The sequence below is a fragment of the Grammomys surdaster genome, unplaced genomic scaffold (genome assembly GCF_004785775.1).
Source record: "Grammomys surdaster isolate TR1022 unplaced genomic scaffold, NIH_TR_1.0 125896, whole genome shotgun sequence".
In the NCBI taxonomy this organism is placed as follows: domain Eukaryota; kingdom Metazoa; phylum Chordata; class Mammalia; order Rodentia; family Muridae; genus Grammomys; species Grammomys surdaster.
The window spans coordinates 1,414,151-1,436,392 of record NW_021620720.1 but is presented as its reverse complement, the minus strand read 5'-3'; the positions used below and the strand labels follow the sequence as shown (position 1 = coordinate 1,436,392).

Here is a 22,242-nt window from a genome sequence, read left to right as displayed (position 1 = left end):
TATAACTAAATCATGGTGAGAAACTCAAATCCTGAGAGTTGCTTACAAAATAATTTATTTCTTTATAAAACCAACCTAATAGCGCATATTTACATTTTAAATCATTACCCAATTCAGTGAGAATTCAATGAAAACTACAAAACAGCTTATAAAGTCAGACCTATACAGAACACCTCAAATAATAAATAGACTTACTAAAATAAGTAGGAAACAATTTAAATAGTCACTGTATTTTAAGCAGGAATCTACAGAAGTCTTAAGACTTAAGGATTTATACAAAGTAGAAAAAACTACAAATAACTCCAAACTTGCAGGATTCTGTTGGAGATGGTTGACGACTGTAACAGTTCTGAATTAGTCTAAATTAGGAGGCAGTGTCTCCTCTTCATGTGCACTGGCAGAAGGAACATCATGTGCGCCATCAGCAGTGTCTCTGTCTAATCCACTTGACTCTTGTCGATCCTCACCAGTACTGCTCTCTACAACTGTGACGTCTGAGAGAAAAATCAAATCATTTTTACTCATTAGAAGCAACTGATCCAATCTTGATAAACACAAATCTCTCCAAAAGCTTACTTGATAGAAATCAAATCTATAATCACCTAATTATGATAACTAAGTCTAAATATAAACCAGTTTTTCACACATGCATAAAAGCACACTTAAAATGCCAAGGGTCCTAGGGGAGGTGTAGCTCAGTCGTAGAATCAATTCAGATCAGCAAGCATGGGGCCCTGGGTTCAATCCTGGTGCTCTCACATACAAAAGCCTCCTGAAATAGTATAGTCAAACTCTTCATTCTTACTCAAATGTAACTTCTCATTCAAAATAAAACTAGAAAGAGATTTAAAAAAATTAGAGACAGGCTGGGCAAGACTACTCCGTGGGTAAAGGTCAAGCCTGACTGACCCAATGGTGAAAGGAGAGAACAGACTCCCAAGTTATCCCCTGACGTGTATGTGCAGGAACACGCATGCATACCCACACCAGCACAAACAAAATGCCAAGACAAATACAGTTACATTTTACATCAAAGTGATTAATAGTAAAGAAAATTTAAGCCAGAGATCATGACATATGCCTGTTAATCCCAGCACTTAAAACTCTGTCTGAAGAAAAGGAAACCTTCAAATACTTATTTGTATTTAGAAAAATTTATAAACAGGAAATGAGTCTTAAATCCCACTGTCAGGTAAACTTTGAAATGGTAAGAAGCCACTGCTATCCATCATCACATTTTCATATGACTTTTTTTTTGGGGGGGGGCAGATATTTTATTTATTTACATTTCCTGTGTTATCCCCTCTGCCCCTGCTTCTATGAGGGTGCTCCCCCATCCACCCACCCACTCCCACCTCACTGCCCTGGCATTCCCCTACACTGGGTCATTGAGCCTTCACAGAACCAAGGGCCTCTCCTCCCACTGATGCCAAGTAAGGCCGTCCTCTGCTACATATGCAGCTGGAGCCATGCAAACCCCTTCAGCTCCTGTGCAGGTGTATGTGCATGACCACAGAAGCTCCTTGAGGTCAGAACTTGCACTGTATACCAGTCTGGCCTCGAACTCAGAGATCCACCTGCCTCTACCTCTTAAGTATTGGGTTAAAAGGCATCCACCACCACTGCCCAGCTGGATGACACATGACATGACATTTACTTACTAGAGTTCTTTTTTTTAGGTATTTATTATTATTTTTGTTCTGTTGTTTTTTCGGACAAGGTTTCTTTGTGTAACAGCCCTGTCTGTCCTGGAAATAACTTTGTAGACCAGGTTGGCCTCAAACTCACAAAAGCTTCACCTGCCTCTGCCTCCTGAGTGCTGGGATTAAAGGCTTGCACCACCACTGACCAGCTGGATGAGACATTTTACAACAACATAGTATTTCCTTACTATAGTCCTTTTTTATTTTCATTTATCTGTATGCACACATGTGCAGGTACCCAAGGAGGCCAGAAAAGAGCACTGGATCTCCTAAACTGCAGTTATAAACTATTGTGAACCACACAATGTGGGTACAAAGAACAAAACTCAGGTCCTCTGTAGGAGCAGCAAGTGCTTTCATTTCGGGGATGAAGAGATGGCTCAGGTGTTAATTAAGATGTTCTGCTCTTGCAGAAGACCTGGGTTCAATTCCCTGCACCGCACCAACACTTGGCAGCTTACAACAGCCTTAAACTCTGGGCACCTAAACTCACACACATATAATCAGATATATATTAGACACATGATTAAAAAAATAAAATATAGTATCTCTGTTCTGAACCCTGTTTGTTTAAAACAAAAAATCAAGCAAACAAACAAGCAAAAAGACCCAGCAAATTTGTGCTGGGGTATACTCCAAAGTAGAACAAAGGCATTAATATGCATAAGGACTTGGGTTCAACTTTAGATATCAAAAATAATGGAATAAAGACAGGAAGTTTAAGGCAATTTTTAAATTGGGAAAGAGATACTATAAGATAAGTAAACTCTAAAAAGTACAACTCACAAAAATGGGACAATGTGGTATACAGCATTGCAGTAGCCGAGTGCACAGCACACCTGTAACCCCTCGCCTTAGGAGGCAGAGGCAGAAGATCATTCAGTGGGTAAATGGAGAGTTATCTGTGTAACTTAGGAAGACCTAAACTCAAAATAAAAATGTAAGGAAGGGTCAAGGATACAGCTCAGTGAAAGAGCGCTTACTCAGCTTGTTCAAGCCCCTGTTTCAATCTCCAATGTCTGCCATCCCTAAGCAAGCATTTTAGCCCCATTTACATCACAGAAGCTGACTGCCAACCCTCAGTGAGTGGAGACATTCTATTTACTATTATCACAAGCTGGTGCAGCCGTGCAAACCTATAATCTGAGCTCTCAGGAGGCTGAGGAAAGAGAAAGCAAGTTCAAGGCCTGACTAGGTTAAAGAACTAGTTTAAGGCTAACCTGGGCAACCCGGTGAGAGCCTGTGTAGCTCGATAATATAGCGCCTGCCTAGTCTGTCTAAAGTGCTGGGCTCAATGCCCAGAACTAAATGTACTGATTCCATAATAATAATTTCCCTAAGTATGATCTTAAAAATACATGTAAAGTACTTTAAGATAAGAAGTCAAAGACTATATTGTTAATATATTGGCACTTTGAGAAAGTTACCCAGTAAACCATCGCAGACATTCTTTAAGGATTCCAAATAGCAAGCATACAGACACTGACACTCCCTCTAAAATATATACATACGTAAACTTAACATCACTTTTCTATTCCTAGAGGTATTATTTCAAGAGATAGTAAAGAAGTTAAAATTTCTAACATGCCCTTGATATTATATGGTAGCTCATAAAAACCAGCGTAAAATTTACCATTTTCTAGGGACTGGCTATTACTCAGTAGCTTTGCCTGCCTTCTTTCCAAGGCCAGCAGTTTATTTCTCTCAATTCTCTGTTGCTGCTCTTCTGTTAGGCTTCTACTTGATTCAGAAGCCGACTCCTTGCTGTCGGATGAGCTTGTCAGAAAGGGATCAAATCCAGCAGCAGTTACATCCAGGCTGTTAGTTTCCTCAACTTCATCTGTTTGGGAGAAAATAAAAAGTTAATACAACTGTAATATTACATGAGTTGGAGAAAGAACTTATACAACATTCAACTGAAGAAGTGTCAAAGTGGCCTGACCTGAAGAAAGCATTTGTGAGGTAGAAGAATGTGGCCAGCACTGGCTGATTCAAGTAAAAAAAAAATATTTACAAATTACTCTTATAGTAAGCTGCACACGTAAAAGGGGTATGGGAAGCTAGCTCAGTGGGTATAGCAAGCACAGAGCCCTGTGTTTGGTCTCCAGCACTGTCTAAACTTGGTGTGGTGGACACTCCTGTAAGCCCAGGGTTTGGAAGATAGAGGCCGGGGATCATCATCAGAGGTGAGCTCAAGGTCAGCTTAAGACCCTGTCTCAAAAACCAAAACATATAAGAAAGCCAAGTTTGGTAGTACAAACCTGTAATTCCAGTACACCAGACAGAGGTGGAGGCAGGGGGATGAGAAATTCAAGGTTCTACTACCTGGCAAGTTTAAAGCTACCCTGGGTTACTTGAGACTCTGACTTTTTGGTTTGGTTTTGTTTTTCATGACAGGGTCTTTCTATGTAGCCCTGGCTGTCTTGGAATTTGATCTGTAAACTCAGAGATCTGCCTGCCTCTGCCTCCAGAGTGCTGGACACCGCACAACCCTCACCTGGCTTGAGATGCTGTCTTTTTTTTTTTTTTTTTTTTTTTTTTTTTTTTTATGGCATGAGCCTTTAATCCTGGCACCTGGAAGGGCCACAAAACAGCCAGGAATAGAGAGAAACCCATCTCAAATAGCCAAAAAACAAAAAAACAAAAAGACAAAACAAAAAAATGGAAGGGAAAAAAAGAGAAAACAGCAGGAGGGTGAGTGATGAGTGAGAGGGATGTAGTTTTAACAGAGTAGTCAGGAAGATTTTGAATGAGTTGATATCTAAGCACAGTTTGAAGAGGAAAAGAAAACTTTTTTTTTTTTGGTCTTTTCAAGACAGGGTTTCTCTGTGTAGCCCTGGCTGTCCTGGAACTCACTCTGTAGACCAGGCTGGCCTCGAACTCAGAAATCAGCCTGCCTCTGCCTCCCAAGTGCTGGGATTAAAGGTGTGCTGAATATGGATGTTGTATCACATGTTTGTCTGGAGGCAAGGTCAACATCAAGTGTCTTCCTGTATTATTTCCACCTTATTTTTTGAGACAAGGTCTCTCACTGAACCTGGAGCTCAATACTGAGTTAGACTGGATGCCCAGTAAGCCCTGGGTCCTTGTGTCTCTACTGGGTTATGTCATGCACTCCCCTGGTTTTCACATGGGTGCTGGTGATCCAGACTCAAGTCCTCATGCTTATGAAGCAAGCACTTTACCCACTGAGTCAGCACCCAATCCCAACACATTTGCTTTGGGATCTATTTGCTAACATACATAGATACCTGGAATCCCAAGCACTCAGGTTTCAGACAGGACTCTGCCTCAAACAAGGAAAGATGAAAGAAAATGAAGATCTCTGATTACAGCCTTTCCTATGTACTTCACACGTCGACATGATTCTTCTGAACGGCTCATGCTAATGTACATCTATGTACAAGGCATACATCCCAAACCACCCTTGGCCGACCTCTACTGCTTAATGAAAACACCTGCGATACCTTCTCTACGAAGCTTCCTCTTCCTAGTAAATATAACTTTTGTCCACTGCATCTCACTCACATATTGAATTACAACATCTGTCAAACTACTGATAATGTTATTTGTCTAACTCAATCTGTACACTATAAACTTAGGGTCTTAATTTTAATTCATCTTTTATCCTCGAGACTTGAGCACAATAGTAGATAGCTCAAGAAAAGTGCTGCTAAGTAAATCAACTAACCCAGGAATGTAGGCTCTGGTATTTCATACCATAGTAATTCTTTTTGACATGTGCCAAATTGTACACCATTAATAAATAAATACCATCTTTTAAAAGAACTCAAAATCCCAGACTATTTAAACCAGTGGCTCTAAACCTTTCACAGGGGTTGCCTAAAATCATCAGAAAACAGATATTTACATTATGATTCACAACAGTAGTAAAGATACAGTTAGGAACTAGTAACAAAAATAACTGTACGTTGGGGGTCACCACCCCATCACCATGAGGAACTGTGTTAAAGAACAAAGGACGGCAACACTGCCGCGGTTGAGAACCACTGACTTAACAGTAAGAGGGTGTGGCGCTCATCATTACGACTTCCCGAATACATTACTAGTTAGGAATAAGCGTAAGGGTTAGAGAGACAGCTCGGGGTTAAGAGCACATGCTGCTCTTACAGAGAGAGGACCACAGTTTGGTTCCCAGCATCCATGTTAGGCAGCTCACAACTTCCTATACACCTAGCTCCAGTATTTGGGTAACTGCACTCACACATACACATATCCACATACAGATGCACACATAAATAAACATACACGTTTTAAAAAGTTTTTAAAATCTTTATGTATGGAGCCATCGCACAGAAAATCTGACAACTATACAGACCCTGTCGGCAGGAACCATCTGTTTTGATGTACGTGACTGTCTATGGTTGCATTGTACAACTAACAATGCAATCAATACCAGGTACAGTCACGCAGGTCTTCCTAAAGTCTAATCATGGATCTGGTTTTTTGGATTTTCTTTTAAACAGGGTCTTGTATAATCCAACTAAGCCTCAAATTCACCATGTAGTCAAGGATGGCCTTCAAATTCTGAGTCTCCTCCTTCCACCTCTCAAGTGGTGGGAAAACAGATGTATTATCTATCACACACAGCTCAAGTCTACACGGTCAATGAAATGGAAATGTTCGACGGGCGGTGGTGGCACACGCCTTTAATCCCAGCACTTGGGAGGCAGAGGCAGGCAGATTTCTGAGTTTGACAGTTCAAGGCTAGCCTGGCCTACAGAGTAAGTCCAGGACAGCCAGGGCTATACAGAGAAACCCTGTCTCGAAAAACCAAACCAAACCAAAAAAAAAAAAAAAAAAAATGTTCATCAATTCTTCTTCTAATGGTTTCTATGCACATGAACACTCTAGTTTAATACATATATGTACAGACAAGAACCGTAAAACATCAATAAAATCAGGAAGTTCTCAAACAAGCTTCACAACCTCTGTTCAATCCTGGAACCTACATGAAGGAAAAACTAACTCTAGAAGTTGTCCCGATTTCCACACACATGCCATGGCACACAAACAATATAAATGTTAATGATACTGCAATCGTATCTTTTCTGACTCTGTGCGTGAGACAGGGTCTCAGTCCACAGTCCTGGCTGTCCTTGGAGCTCCTTACACAGACCAGGCTGGCCTCACACTCACAACGGTCTGCCTGCCTCTGCTTCCTGAGTGCTGAGATTAAGAGCATGTGTACCACCATGCCAGGCTACCATCATATTTTTAGGAAATAAACTTCAAGAGGGAGGGAGTCAAGGAAAGTAACATGGACTTGAGCAAAGTACAATGATATACACGCAAAAATCTCATAGTAAAGCATATTCTTTTAGAAGGAGGGAGTAAGACAGGGTCTCTCTAAGTAGCCTTGGCGGTCCTGGAACTCAGTATGTACCAGACTGGCTTTCAACTCACAACGATCCATCTACTGCTCCTTCCTAAGTGCTGAGATTAAAGGCATGTGCCACTATAGCTGGCTGAAACTCATTCTTTTGTATGCTAACTACAATACTAAAAAAGGAACAAGTGTCAAATATAAGTATTACTGGGCTGAGGAGATGTCTCAGTTAATAAAGGCACTTGCTGCCAAGCCTGATGACATGAAAGTGATCCCTGAGATTGACAAGATGAACGGTTGTGGAAGATTGTCCTCTGCAGTCTATACCCACACTAACAACTAGGAGCTCACTACACACAAACACACATACACACTCACAAACATACAACTACATTCTAGATTTGCCCAATTCTAGATATAACTATTAACTACACTGCAGTTACATACATATATTAGGTTAAGACCTTAGTTGTATAAAATACTGCCTACACAAGCTAGACCAGTTTCTAAAAGCTACCTTGTAATAAGGTGGATAAACTTGTAATTACCATTATTGTTAACAAAATCTTCATGCACAATAGGCAGATCAAGTCGAATTCGTTTTAAACAGGTCTGAAAAAAAAAAAGACATTTTTTTTCCATGTTTATCAATAAGTTGGGAAGGGAACAATTATTTATTCCTATCTCAAAGAGCTGTACTTCAAAAAATTACTACTAATGTTTGTGTCTTAACGGAAGACTCCTAAACAGCGATTCCACCTTAACTAAACCCACCCTTGTACTACTTAGCATTGTGAATGACATTCACGATAATCACACCTACCTGAACCTCCTTTTTATTTCCTAGGTTTTCAACTCTGTCAATAAAATCTTCAAATTGCAGTTTGGGGAATAGCCTGTGTGCCCAGTGCTCCATGTGTCTGATTAGCGTTTTCAAGTCTTCAGCCTAACACATAAAAATAAAAATGCTGAACAGAAGACTCAATCTCACAGCTGACCATGTCAGCAGATTTTAGCATTTAAAGGTAATGCCAAAGTCACTGCTGTCATATTTATAAGGCTCAGAAACTTTTAGATAGAAACAGAAAAAGGAGCCGGGCGGTGGTGGCGCACGCCTTTAATCCCAGCACTTGGGAGGCAGAGGCAGGTGGATTTCTGAGTTCAAGGCCAGCCTGGTCTACAGAGTAAGTTCCAGGACAGCCAGGGCTACATAGAGAAACCCTGTCTTGGAAAAAAAAAAAAAAAGAGTGTCAGATACAGATTTTGATTTAGATGCAGATTTTTAGAGATCAGAGGAGAAAATAACTACAGTGCTGGGAAGACAGTTCTGTTGGTTAACTGGCTGGGGAATAACCCTGAGAACCGGAGTACAATCCAAGCCCCACATTAAAAACAAAACAAACAAAAAGTCCACAGGCACAGCAGCTGTGCTGGCTAGTTTTATGTCAACTCAACACCAGCTAGAGTCACTGGAGAGGAGTGAGCCTCAATTGAGAAAATGCCTCATTATAATGGGCTATAGGCAGCCCTGAGAGGTTTTCCTTAATTAGTGATTGATATAGGAGGGCCTAATCTATTAGGGGTGGAGTCATTTCTAGGGTGGTGGTCCTGAGTTCTGTTTAGAAAAAAAAACAGGATGCCGGGCAGTGGTGACACACGCCTTTAATCCCAGCACTTGGGAGGCAGAGGCAGGCGGATTTCTGAGTTCGAGGCCAGCCTGGTCTACAGAGTGAGTTCCAGGACAGCCAGGGCTACACAGAAAACCCTTTCTTGAAAAAACAAACAAACAAACAAACAAACAAACAAACGAAAACCAGGCTGAGCAAGGCATGGAGAGAAAACCATTACGCAGCACTCCTCCATGGTGTCTGCATCAGATCCTGCCTCCAGGTTCCTGCCTCATTTCGAGTTCCTGTCCTGACTTCCATCAGTGATAATTGAAGTAAATGTTTTCCTCCCCAACTTGGTTTTGGTCATGGTGCTTCATTACAACAATAGAACCCTAACTAAGACAACAGCAGACATTGTAATTTTAGTGCTAAAGAAACAAGAAACACTGATCCTTCCTGAAGTTGGCCTCTGGCAACCACACACACATGCACACATATACACTCACTCTCTGAGAGAAAAATAGCAGTACAAAAATAGAAAAAAGTTTTAAAAGGATCCTATGTGCATCTTTTCAGAAGTATACAGTAAAACCCCAAAATAAGCTTTTTTTTTTTTTTGGTTTTTTTTCGAGACATGGTTTCTCTGTGTAGCCCTGGCTGTCCTGGAACTCACTCTGTAGACCAGGCTGGCCTCAAACTCAGAAATCCACCTGCCTCTGCCTCCCAAGTGCTGAGATTAAAGGCATGCGCCACCACCGCCCGGACAAAATACGCTTTAATAAAAGATGCCAAAGTATCTTTCAGGAATCACTGACTACTCTAACAGTTTCCTAAACACAAGACAGAATAAAGCTTTGAGAATTCAGAAATATACTCCAAAACCCCAAGAAAAAAAGCAGATACTAGTGCTAACAGTTAACATTCTCAAACCATAACATCCCTCTATATTTAAAACCTAAATTAAGATTACTAAGCTTAGCTAACAAGTTATAAATTCCTGCCTTTACCGTAGAATATCTCATTTTTCACTTAGCAATAATATAAACTAGGAGAATGATTAAAAGCACAGAGCCTGAAACAGAAAACATAGATTTAAATACAAATTGCTTAGCCTTCTGTGCCTATTTCTTCAAGTGTATACAATATACACTCACAGGATCATTGTGAGGGTTAAAACAAGAGAAGCACTTGACAAAGTCAGCACTCACAGGTTAGCTGGTACTGTAATTTAACCTTGACTAGACAGCACAGTGGCACATACCTTTAATCCCACACTCAAGAGGCAGAGGTATGCAGATTTCTGGGGAGTTCAAGGCCAGTCCGGTCTACAAAAAAAACCCACCTCAAAACCAAAAAAAAAAAAAAGAGGAAGAACACATACTGCTCTCCTAGAGAACTGAATTCAGTTTCCAGCACCTACTTCAGACATCTCAAAAATGCTTCTAATACTAACTCCAAGACATCAAGCATTTTCACTCTTCTTTGGTCCTTTGAAAGCATATGAACCCATACACATATACCCACACATACATAGAATTAATTTTTTTTTTTCCTTTTTTTTTTTTTTTTTGGTTTTTCGAGACAGGGTTTCTCTGAGTAGCCCTGGCTGTCCTGGAACTCACTCTGTAGACCAGGCTAGCCTCGAACTCTCGAACTCAGAAATCCGCCTGCCTCTGCCTCCCAAGTGCTGGGATTAAAGGCGTGCGCCACCACCGCCCGGCCCATAGAATTAATTTTAAGTTCAAAATTAAAATAAACAAGAATAGAACTAGACATTATGCCATACCTTAGAGACACATATGATCAACAGAAGCAGTGTTAATTCTAATGAACCTTAAAAATGACTCTTTAAGGTGGTCGTGAGGGCTAGAGAGATGGCTCAGCAGCTAAGAGCACTGACTACTCTTCCAGAGGTCCTGAGTTCAATTCCCAGCAACCATCCGATGGCTCACAACCATCTGTAATGGGACCCGATGCCCTCTTCTGGTGTGTCTGAAGACAGCGACAGTGTACTCACATATATAAAATAAATAAATTTAAAAAATAAAAGAAAAAAAGAAAGTAAGGTAGTGGTGGTGCACAAGCCTTTAATCTCAGCACTTGAGAGGCAGAGGCAGGCAGATCTGAGTTTGAGTCCAGCTTTGTCTACAAAGTGAATTCTAGGATAGCCAGAGCTGCACTGGGAAATCCTGTCTTAAGAAACTTTTAAAAAAAAAGACTCCTTAGGAAAAAGCAAAGTCAATGTTATTGCTATAAACTTTTAAGGTATCAATTTGGGCTAATAGACTCAGACATAATTTTCCTAAAGCCATGTTAAACATGGTGGCAAAAAAATGAAACTACAAGATGTTCTCTTAATTCTTTCAAGTATCCTTTCTATTTCACTGAAGCTATTTCTCTAGAGGTGATGATTAACAGTATATATTCAGGATATATATATATTTTTTCTGTGATATACTCAGAGATTCTTTTTCTTTCTTTTTTTTTTTGTTTGTTTGTTTGTTTGTTTTGTTTTCAAGACAGGGTTTCTCTGTATAGCCCTGGCTGTCCTGGAACTCATTCTGTAGACCAGGCTGGCCTCAAACTAAGAAATCCACCTGCCTCTGCCTCCCAAGTGCTGGGATTAAAGGCGTGCGCCACCACTGCCCGGCTTTCAGAGATTCTTAAGAACATAATCGACCCAGTTTCACTGTTATTCTTTTCATCTCACATTCTCCTGTCTTTATTTTATTTTTTTACTTATTCACTTTACATCCCACTCACTACCCCCTCCTATTCACCCCCTCCCACAATCCTTCCTCCACCCCTCACACCTGAGAAGATGTGAGGCCTCATAGGCATCACCTCACCCTAGCACTTCAAGTCTCTGCAAGGCTAGGAGCTTCTTCTCCTACTGAGGTCAGACCAGGCAGCCCAGCTAGAAGAACATATCCTGTGTACAAGCCACAGCTTTTGGGATAGTCTCTGCTCCAGCTGTTTGGGACCCACATGAAGACCAAGCTGCACAGCTGCTACATATGTGTGGGTACTGTTATTTCCACCAATTGGGAAGCAGACGAAGGTAAATAGCTCTCTGTGAGTTCAGGGCTAGAGTATTGGTCACTGTTCTATTGCTGTAAAGAGACACTATGACCAAGGTAAAGGTAACTCTTACAAAAGAAAGCATGTAAGAGTGTGTGGGGTGGGGATGAGAGTGTGTCTCAGGAACAGTTTCAAAGGCTTCTAGTCATTATTATCACCGTGGGGAGCATGGTGGCACACACTGCATCAAGAGCTAAGCGCTACATTCTGATCCATAGGTAGAGAGAGAACAAGACTGGCCCTGGCATGAGTTTTTGAAACCTCAAAGCCCCACCCCAGTGACACACACTTCTAACAAGGTCACATCATCCCAACCCTTCTAATCCTTTCTAATATTGCTACTCCCTGAGGACTAAGCCTTTAAATATATGGCATTCTTACTAAGACCAACACAGCTAGCCAGGGTTGCATCGTGCTACTTTGTCTCAAAATTTTTTTTGAATAAAAGTCTAAAATAAACCAGGCCTGGGATGTACTCCAGTAGTATTGTTTAGCAGTGTTCTACTACTTGCCCTGGATTCAATGCCCATTGCTAAGAAATAAAGATCAATCAGACATTTCTTACCTCATGACCTTTCCCTTTGAATTTCGTTTTATCAAAAACATGCCTTAAGGCTGGAAGCCCTCTCTCTGAAGTCAATCTGTGAAGAGAAACATATTTTGAATTTCAGCCATGTGAAAACTAAGACCATGAGAAAAAAAAATGTCCTCCTGAATTAGAAAAAAAAGAAAATGTTTAAAGGAGAAAAAAATTCTTTACAGAACTCTATCTGATCTCCAAATCATCCACCAAAGCTTGAAACAGTAGAAATCTATAAATGTATCAAAGTAAAGGCCCATACCTCGTAGCATCTAGCTTAGGTAGATTCCTTTTAACTGTTCTCCTTGGCGGGACAGGAACAGGTACTCCGCTCCCTGATCCTAGTAAATTACAGACCAAACTTAGTCCTTACAAACCTGTCCTCTGATCTCCACATGCACACATAGGCGCACCTGTGTGTGCCCACATACATTCAGATACACACAAATAATAGTTACTTTTGTATGTTTGTTTGTTTGTTTGGGACAGGGGTTTCTCTGTGTAGCCCTGGCTGTCCTGCAACTTGCTCTGTAGACCAGGCTGACCTCAAGCTCAGAGATCCTGCTGCCTCTGCCTCCCAAGTGTTGGGATTGAAGAAAGTTATTTATGTGCCATGCCACCACCACCCAGCCAGTAATTTTTTTTTTTTTAAATTCAAACCTTATTTGCAAAATGTATCATTTTTCCATATCCCCCATTCCATTCTCCCTCTTGCTCTGGCCCAGCTCACTCCAGCCCAAAGTTTTGTTTTTTTAATTTTTTTTTTTGGTTTTTGGAGACAGGGTTTCTCTGTGTAGCCCTGGCTGTCCTGGAACTCACTTTGTAGACCAGGCTGGCCTCGAACTCAGAAATCCACCTGCCTCTGCCTCCCAAGTGCTGGGATTAAAGGCGTGCGCAATCACCACCCAGCTGTTTTTTTTAATTTTAATTTATTATATGTAAGTATTCTGTAGTGTCTTCAGACACCCCATACGAGGGCATCAGATCTCTTTATGGATGGTTGTGAGCCACCATGTGGTTACTGAGATTTGAACTCATGACCTCTGGAAGAGCAGTGGTCTTAAGCCCTGAGCCATCTCATCAGCCCAAAATGTATCACTTCTAAGCTAATCTGACACATAACTGTGTGGGACATTTCAGCAGGCTACAGCAGGATTGCCAGAGCAAGGCTAGCCTGGGATACACTGTGAGCTAGCTCTTGTCTTAAAAACCAACAAACAACCAAGCTTGGTGGCTCACACTTTTAATCCTAACACTTGGGAGGCAGAAGCAGTTGGATTTCTGAGTTTGAGGCCACCAGAGTCTACAGGACAGACTGAGCTATATGGAGAAATCCTACTTTAAAAACACACAAACAACAAAACCAACAAACAAATTAAAGGGCACTTTTGTGGAATTCTTGATACAGACCTTCATTGGGTTCCCCTTCTACAGGATCTCTCTCTGGAGAGGCCGGAGGCGGGAAGGGAGGAAAAGTTTCATCCTCTATATGTTCATAATCTGGTATTTCAAACAAGCCATTTTCTTCTTGCTCTAACATCTTTTCCTCCAGGAGAAAAAAAAAGTTATTTTTATCCAGACAAAACAGTCTTCCTATCGCACAATCTAATTCCATCCACAGTGAAAGCCATGTTACAATCACTTAAACCACATTTTAAATTAATACAAGATTTCTAAAAAGTAGAGAAGATAGTATGAAGGAAAACTGAGTTATAATGTAGGCCCCACCACTAAATACATGTTTTTTAACGTTTGTATACATGGGTGTTTTGCCTACATGTATGTCTGTGTACCACATGCATACAGTCCCTGTGAAGACCAGAAGACATTATACCACTGGAATTCAAGTTAGAGTTATAGGTGGGAATCAAATCCAGGTCCTCTGTTAAGAAATTAAGCTAGTGTTCTTAACCACTGAACCATCTCCCCAGCCCCCAGATTTATTAATGTTGATTCTTCCAACCTAGACCATATTGTGGGGCTACAGATTCCTATTGTCCATTTTGCAGCTTTCAATTGTCTCAAGGGTATTTATTAACTCATACACAAAACTATATTCTTTTCTGGTGGACTGTGGGGCAGGGGAGAGGAGTGCTTAGACACAAGGTTTCTCTGTGTAGCCCTGTCTGTCTATCTGTTCTGGAACTTGATCTGCAGACCAGGTTGGCTTCAAACTCAGATATCAGTCTGCCTCTGCCTCCCGAGTACTGGGATCAAAGGTGTGTGCTACTGCCACCGCCACTGCCACTGCCACCACCACCGCCACCACCACCTGGCTACAAAATTGAATTTCTTTCTTCCTTTTTTTTTTAAGATTTATTTATTTATTTTATGTATATGAGTACACTGTAGCTGTACTTCACACACACCAGAAAGAGGGCATCAGATCTCATTATAGATGGTTGTGAGTCACCATGTGGTTGCTGAGAATTGAACTCAGGACCTCTGGAAGAACAGTCAGTGCTCTTAAGTGCTGAGCCATCTCTCCAGCCCCACCATTGAATTTCTAAATGCCCTTGATTCAGTGAATGACACTCATCAAGCTGTTCAAGTTAAAGACGAGTTATCTTTAACATTTCCTCCCTATATTCAATATAACCTATCCATTTAAATTCCTAAATATTCCTTTAATATCTGCCCTTATCTCTATAACCACTTCACAACACTTCTTGCTTGTTTCAAGCACACCATTATTTCCATTCATTTCTGCCTCTTTCAATGAATTCTCACTACAGCTGGATTGAACTTTTGAAACTGTAAGGCTGACACCATGCTAAAATTCAGTTTAAGATCCAATGTAGCCGGGCGGTGGTGGAGCATGCCTTTAATCCTAGCACTTGGGAGGCAGAGACAGGTGGATTTCTGAGTTCAAGGCCAGCCTGGTCTACAGAGTGAGTTCCAGGACAGCCAGGGCTACACAGAGAAATCCTGTCTCGAAAAACAAAAAAAACAAAACACAACAAAAAAAAAAGATCCAATGTAGCTGGATGTGATGGTGAACACATTAATCCAAAGCACTTAAAAGGCAGAGGCAGATAGATTTCTGAGTTGAGGCAGTATAGTCTATATTGCAAGTTCCAGGCTAGCTAGAGACAGTCTCAAAAAAAGAAAAAAAAATTCAGTAGGGAAAAACAGGCTTTAAAATACACAGATCTTAACATAATTTTTGCCAGGCATAGTGGCACCTGTAATCCCAGCATTTAAAAGGAAGTAAATCAGGACCTCAAGGTCAGGCTTGGGTACATAGCAGTTCAGAGCTGGCCTGGACCATGAGACTCTTTAAAAAAGAATAAAATGTATATAAAGCTAACTTCACTTAATACTCTCACCCTCTTTTCAAACTCCTTGAAAGAGCCATTTCCACTGTCAAGAACCTGGATGTATGTTTGTTTCATACAAAGTTGTTTGCTTTTTGTTGTTGTTTTCCCCAAAACAGGGTTTTTCTATGTCTTCCTGGAAGGCCTGGAATTTGCTCTGTAGACCAGGTGGGCCTCAAACTCAGAAATCTGCCTATCTTTGTCTCCCTAGTTCTAGGATTAGAGCCTTACACCAGCACCACCTGGCAAAGATATATTTTTACCTGTGTGTTTGTCTGTATGTATGTACAGTATGCATGTGTTCATATTCAAAGAAGCAAAAGGGTGATGTGTTCCCCAGAAACTAGAGTTACAAGCAGTTTTCAGTGGTGGTGTAGGTGTGGGAACAGAACTCAGGTCCTTTTCAAGAGCAGTAAATTCCTTACACTCACCAAGCCCTACTCTTGTATTCTGAAAGAAGGTCTTGGCGGACAGTGGTGGTGCATGCCTTTAATCCAAGCACTTGGGAGGCAGAGGCAGGTGGATTTCTGAGTTCAAGGCCAGCCTGGTCTACAGAGTAAGTTCCAGGACAGCCAGGGCTATATAGAGAAACCCTGTCTCGAAAAAACAAAACAAAAACAAAAAAACAAAACAAAAAAAAAGAAAAAAATGAAAGAAAGAAAAAGGAAGAAAAGTTCTTATATATAGGTCAAACTGGCCTCCAACTCCTGATCCTCCTGCTTCTACTTCCCAAGTACTAACATTACATGCATTCTGAAAGCTCTTCCCTGACCCCTAATTCTTCTCAAATTTTAACCATTACCTCATTAGGAAAACCTATCTCAAACCAAGAGATTGATTATACAGCCTGCAATCCTAACACAAAGGTAGAAGCGAGAGGAACAGAGCTCATCCTAGTTACACAGATTTCAAGGCCAGCCCAAGACCCTTAGAGAAGAAACCACTCAAATGTCCCTAAATTATAACACTTGTGTGTGTCTGTGTTTTAGCGTGCACACATGCGCGCGCGCGCACATATATGTGAAAGCCTAAGAACAGCTTTCAGAAGTTCTCTCACCATCTTGGAATTAAATTCAAATCATTAGATTTGAATAGCAAGCATTTTCCCTGACAAGCCATCTTGATGGCCCAGAATTCTCTTATAAGTGGTAGCGCACGCCTTTAATCCCAGCACTTGGGAGGCAGAGACAGGCGGATTTCTGAGTTCGAGGCCAGCCTGGTCTACAGAGTGAGTTCCAGGACAGCCAGGATTACACAGAGAAACCCTGTCTCAAAACAAACAAACAAACAAACAAGAATCAACAGTACCATGCAGAGGTTTTATAGGAATCATCATTTCTCTGTTAGGCTTTATTTATTTAATGCTAGTCCCCTATATTGATTGTGGCTCTCTTAGGACAAAAATCAGTGAGGTCTCTTTGTTGTTTCACCACTATGTCCCAAAGCCTGATGCACAACAGGTGCCCAATATACATTTGCTGAGGAAAGGAATGTAAAAACAATCCAAGCCAGGAACTGTAGTCTGAACACTCAAGAGTCTACAGTAGGAACCAGAAGGCCAGTTGGGGAACAGAACAGAACCACTGTCTATACACACAGGGAACATACAATACAGCTGTAGACTAAATTGGTAGAGGGCCTGGCTAGAATACACAAAGCCCTGAGTTCAATTCCCAGCACCCCATAAACTACCTTGGGGGTACGGGGAGTGCATGGACTTGTAAAATCCCAGTCCTCAGAAAGAAACAAGAGGATCAGAAATCTGTTATCTTCAGCTATGTGCCTGGGCCAACCTCAGACCAGCTTGGGCTACATGAGGACTCCTATCTTTAATTAAAAATAAAAATCTCGGGGCTGGAGAGATGGCTCAGTGGTTAAGAGCACTGACTGCTCTTCCAGAGGTCCTGAGTTCAATTCCCAGCAACCACATGGTGGCTCACAATCATCTGTAATGGGATCTGATGCCCTCTTCTGGTATGTCTGAAGACTGTGACAGCATACTCATAAAAAATAAATGAATCTTAAAAAACAAAACAAAACTAAAGATATACTCAGAATACATCTAAAACATCCCCAAAACTGTTAGATTTATTATTTTTTAATTTATGTTGTTGTGTGTACATATGGGTGCATTATGTGCCATGGGGGAGGTCAAAGGACAACCTATAACAACAATTTTGGAATTTTGGTTTCTTTTTTTTTTTAAAAAAAAAGCACAGAAATATTATGTTTTCATTTCAGTTCCTGGTATGAGAACTGGCTGCTTCAGACTGTCCACAGCTGAGATAATCTTGCCTCGTGCTCTAACAGGAGGGTGATTCTGCTAACTGCAGATATAGCTTCTGCAATTGTGTGCTGTTTAGAATTCTGAGGGCTTTTCAGAGGGTACATTAAAGGCCAGAGTTGACTGCTTGCTGTAGGTCGTGGTTTGCTAAGTAGTGGTGAGCAAAGACAGGAAATTACATATGCTGACGTGAAGATCAAACTTGCCCCAAAGGAGCATGACGCCCCTCACCAGCAGGATAACGATTTTGCCCCCCCTTTCCTTGTATCCTTGTTTCTCTTTTTTTTTTTTTTAAGGGGGTTGAAAGTGTAGATTAAGGGTAGGGAAAGGTAGAAGAAAGAAGACCCCACAAAGCAGCAAAGCTACAACGACTGTATAGTCAGTTCTTTCCTTCAACCCTTACATGAGATCCAGGGGATCAAACTCAGTAAGGCTTGCTCCTCAAGGACCTCATTTACTCTACTAGCTGTCCCTAGTTCTAAACTTCTGTGACTGTAAATATATAAGAAAAAAAAACAAAGTACAGGCTCCTGATATTAAACTGCTAAGTCTTTTGAGTAAGTTTCATTATCCATTAAATTTGGGAACCAAAGGCTAGAGATTACAGCTCGACCTTAGACCATTTGGCCTGGGTTCTAGGCCCAGAACAAGCACCTCAACCTCCAAACACCTAGTAGGTACATCCAGTGCCATTCTAATGGGAGTTTGAAAACAAGACTTAAAGCGGAAAGACTTAAACCAGCAAATAACCAGCAAAGCACCAGGAGGCGGGGCTTATCAGTAAGCTGGCTTCTCCTAGTTATCTGTGAAGAGTCAGATGTCCCTTCTCTCCTTGACAACTGTCACACAACGTTTTGGACAATAGCGAGGATGCCTCTGTTTCCCCTCCTTGTCCTCAAACCCCCACACCCCAGAGCAGTATGGGTAACAAATTCAACACCCGATCCACAATTCCTCCCCAGACCTGTTCCCAGATGCACCCTCACCCTAAAGAAGTCCTACCATCCTAACTCACGGCCCACTGTGGGTACCATCCTTAAAAAAAAAAATTTAAAAATCTCACATCTCCCTTCCCTCCTCTCGCGCCTTCTTCTCATCCGCCCACATCCTCAGTCCCGAAGCACGCCGCAGGTCGGTGCGCGCGGGGAAGGCACCGCCTCAGGGGGGAGGCCCGCCATCCTCCGGCCCCTCGGGCGCCTCCCGCCCGCTCCGCCCGCTCCTCCTCAGCCCCGCTTCCGCCTGGCTCCTGGGCGCAACCCCACCGCCCGCGACCCCGCACCGGGCTGGCACCGCAGCCTCCGCCTCGAAAGCCACCCTCGCAGAAACGGATCTCACCTTACCCAAACGGCGGCTGCCGCCAAGCGCGCCAACAACGCCTCTCGCGAGACTCGAGACTCCGCTCCGCGAGAACTGCTGGGAAATTTGGCGCCAAGGGTACGCACAGAGGCGTGGGAGGGGCCTAAGGTTCTGAGGCCCCGCCCACCTCGCTCGGAGCCCCGCCTTCCCACCCCAGAGTGTCTTGAGCTGCGGGAGGTTCGGAGTTCTCGTCCGCTAGGCTTTTTTTTTTAGCGTCAGAGACGGGTGTTCAGATATAGAAACCGAATGGTTGAAGTCAGATGTGATAGTGCACGCCTGAAATCCCAGCACTCGGAGGCTGAGGTAGGGGGATCGCCACAGGTTCCAGGGCAGCGTCTACAGGCTCCCAAAAAAAAAAAAAAAAAAAGGTTCTCTGTTTTCTTTAAAAGTACTGAATCCAGTGCATACCTTTAATCTCAGGCAGATCTCTCGAAGTCCAGATCTACAAGGCAAGTTCCAGGCCATCCAGTGCTACACGGTGAGACATTGTTAAAACAAACAATAACAAAAAGGGAGTTCAGGGCTGGGCAGATCCCTCAGAGGGTAAAGGACTTCCCCACACAGCATGATGACCTGACTTCAGATCTCCATTACCCAGGTTAAAAAACAACTTGATGTCGCCCATAATCCAAGTTCTGGGAAGGCAAAAGTAGGATTCCTCCAGCTGGCTAAGCAGCCATTCTAGCTTAACTGATGAGCTCCAGGTACAGTAAGAGACCGCCCTTTTTTTTTTTTTATTAAATGTATATGACTACGCTATCACTATCTTCAGACACACACCAGAAGAGGGCATCAGATCCCATTACAGATGGTTGTGAGCCACCGTGTGGTTGCTGGGAATTGAACTCAGGTCCTCTGGAAGAGCAGGCAGTGCTCTTAACGGCTGAGCCATCTCTCCGGCCCGAGAAACCCTTTCTCAAAAAAAAAAAAAAAAAAAAAGCCAGAGAGATACAGATGGCTTAACCATTAAGAGTACACGTTGCTCGTGCAGACAACTCAAGTTTGGTTTCCAGTACTCACATAGTGACACACAGCCATCTATAATTCCAAGGTGTCTGAGGCCCTCTTCTGACCTCCAGAGCACCAAGCACTCTGTATATTTATGTATGTATATTATGGTTTATGTATTAGGTATGTATATATGTATGGTTTATTTATGTATGTATGGGTATGTATGTATACATGTATATATGTATTACATACAAAGCCATACATATAAAAGAAGTCTTTTTTTAAAAAAAAGAGATTGTGAGGAAAACAACCAATCCTCACATCTTGATTCTGTACCCCACATCCCACATACAAAATAAAAGTAGAGCTGGGTGGGGCTGGAAAGATTGCTCAACAGTTAAGAATATCTGCTGCTTCTGTGTTGATCCCAAAGATCAGAGGAGAAAGACCACCAACCCAAATCATCATGGCCCAATTAATTAAAGCAAGCTTTTTTTTTTTTTTTATTCCTGCACACATAAAAGTAGGGTTCAAGAGATCAGCCTTGGATGTGAGAAACACAAGGGTTTTTTTTTTCTTTTTGTTTTTTGTTTTGTTTTGTTTTGTTTGTTTGTTTGTTTTGTTTTGTTTTGTTTTTTCAAGGCAGGGTTTCCCTGGCTGTCCTGGAACTCACTCAGTAGACCAGGCTGGCCTCGAACTCAGAAATTTGCCTGCCTCTGCCTCCCAAGTGCTGGGATTAAAGGCGTGCACCACCACCGCCCAGAGAACACAAGGGTTTTAAAGTTCTGGGGTGGGGGTTTTCAAATGGCAGATTTGGTGGGAAAAATAGGCAGGGTTACAGGAAGAGAAGATAAACATAACAAGTTAGTCATATAGCCCTCATGAAACAAGACGTGACTGTAAGGTGGTCATACAAGGTGGGCATAACAACTTTTTGAACCAAAGGAAGGATTGTGAGATGGTTACTACAACTTTTTGAAACAAAGACATGATTGCCATTTCCTGGAACAGGCAGTACAGGAACCATTTGTAGTTAAGGTTACAGGTGGGGCATAATCCAATCCTTGAGAAACATGTTTACTTATAAACAGGAATGAACCTAGTTTGTCGTTAATATAAGATGCTTTTAAGTCTAAGAGGGAGACAGGCTGGTTCATCACTTGCAGAGAACCCAGGCTCTGTTCCCAGATCCCACATGGCTACTGACAACCACTCATAACTCCAGTTCCAGAAAATCTGGTGCCCTCTTTTGACCTCTGGGGGCACTGCACACACCAGTGCAGGTAAAAGTCAAACAAAATATAAAAATAAGTACACCTTTAAAAAAAAAAAATGTAATTAGGACAGGAGCAATCCCATAGCAGATAAAAGCACTTGTCACCAAGCCTGACTGAGCTCATTCCTGGGGGACCCACTAAGTGAAAGGAGAAAACACATTGCTGAAAGTTGTTCTTTGACCTCTACATGTGGACCACAATACACACACACACACACACACACACACACACACACACATGAACAAACACACGATTGATTGATTGATTGATTGATTGATGATATAAACTTTTTTCAAGACAGAGTTTCTCTGTGTAGCCCTGGCTGTCATAGAACTCAATCTGTAGACCAGGCTGCTGTGGAACTCAGATCTGCCTCCCCCCGCATCCCGAGTGCTGGGATTAAAGGCATTCACCACCACTACCACCACCACTACCACCACTACCCAGGATAATACAACTTTTAAAACTTTAAAAATACAGCCAAAAAGGTGACTCCACAGTTAAGACCACTTATTGCTCTTCAGAGAATTGAAGTTGGATTTCTAGAACCTACATGATGAAATACAACCATCTGTTTCAACAACTTGTTTCAGAAGATCTGCTACACTCTTCTGATCTACTCAGGCACCAGAGACACATGTGGAGTACACAGACATTCATGCAGAGAAAAATTTATACACATAAAATAAATACATTTTTAGAAATTTAATTTTTTTTATTTATTTCTCATGTA

General features: G+C 41.8%; 1 protein-coding gene and 1 non-coding gene across 5 annotated transcripts; both read right to left on the bottom strand.

Annotated features, from left to right (window-relative positions):
- Positions 1-37: 37 nt before the first annotated feature.
- On the bottom strand, positions 38-19,328 carry Tipin (TIMELESS interacting protein). Of its 4 annotated transcripts, none has more exons than XM_028752397.1 (8): positions 19,261-19,328; positions 13,735-13,870; positions 12,587-12,665; positions 12,310-12,385; positions 7,877-7,999; positions 7,602-7,665; positions 3,337-3,543; positions 38-494 (listed from the first exon to the last, which is right to left on the bottom strand). In XM_028752397.1, exons 2-8 carry the CDS (start codon positions 13,862-13,864, stop codon positions 355-357), a joined length of 819 nt encoding a protein of 272 aa, XP_028608230.1. In that variant the 5' UTR covers positions 13,865-13,870; positions 19,261-19,328; the 3' UTR covers positions 38-354. The 4 variants fall into 4 exon arrangements, with proteins under 4 accessions (XP_028608230.1, XP_028608232.1, XP_028608233.1 ...); XM_028752399.1 differs by having other exon boundaries at positions 13,735-13,864; XM_028752400.1 differs by having other exon boundaries at positions 19,266-19,328.
- On the bottom strand, positions 5,999-6,133 carry LOC114608435. The gene has a single exon (XR_003709368.1).
- Positions 19,329-22,242: the final 2,914 nt, after the last annotated feature.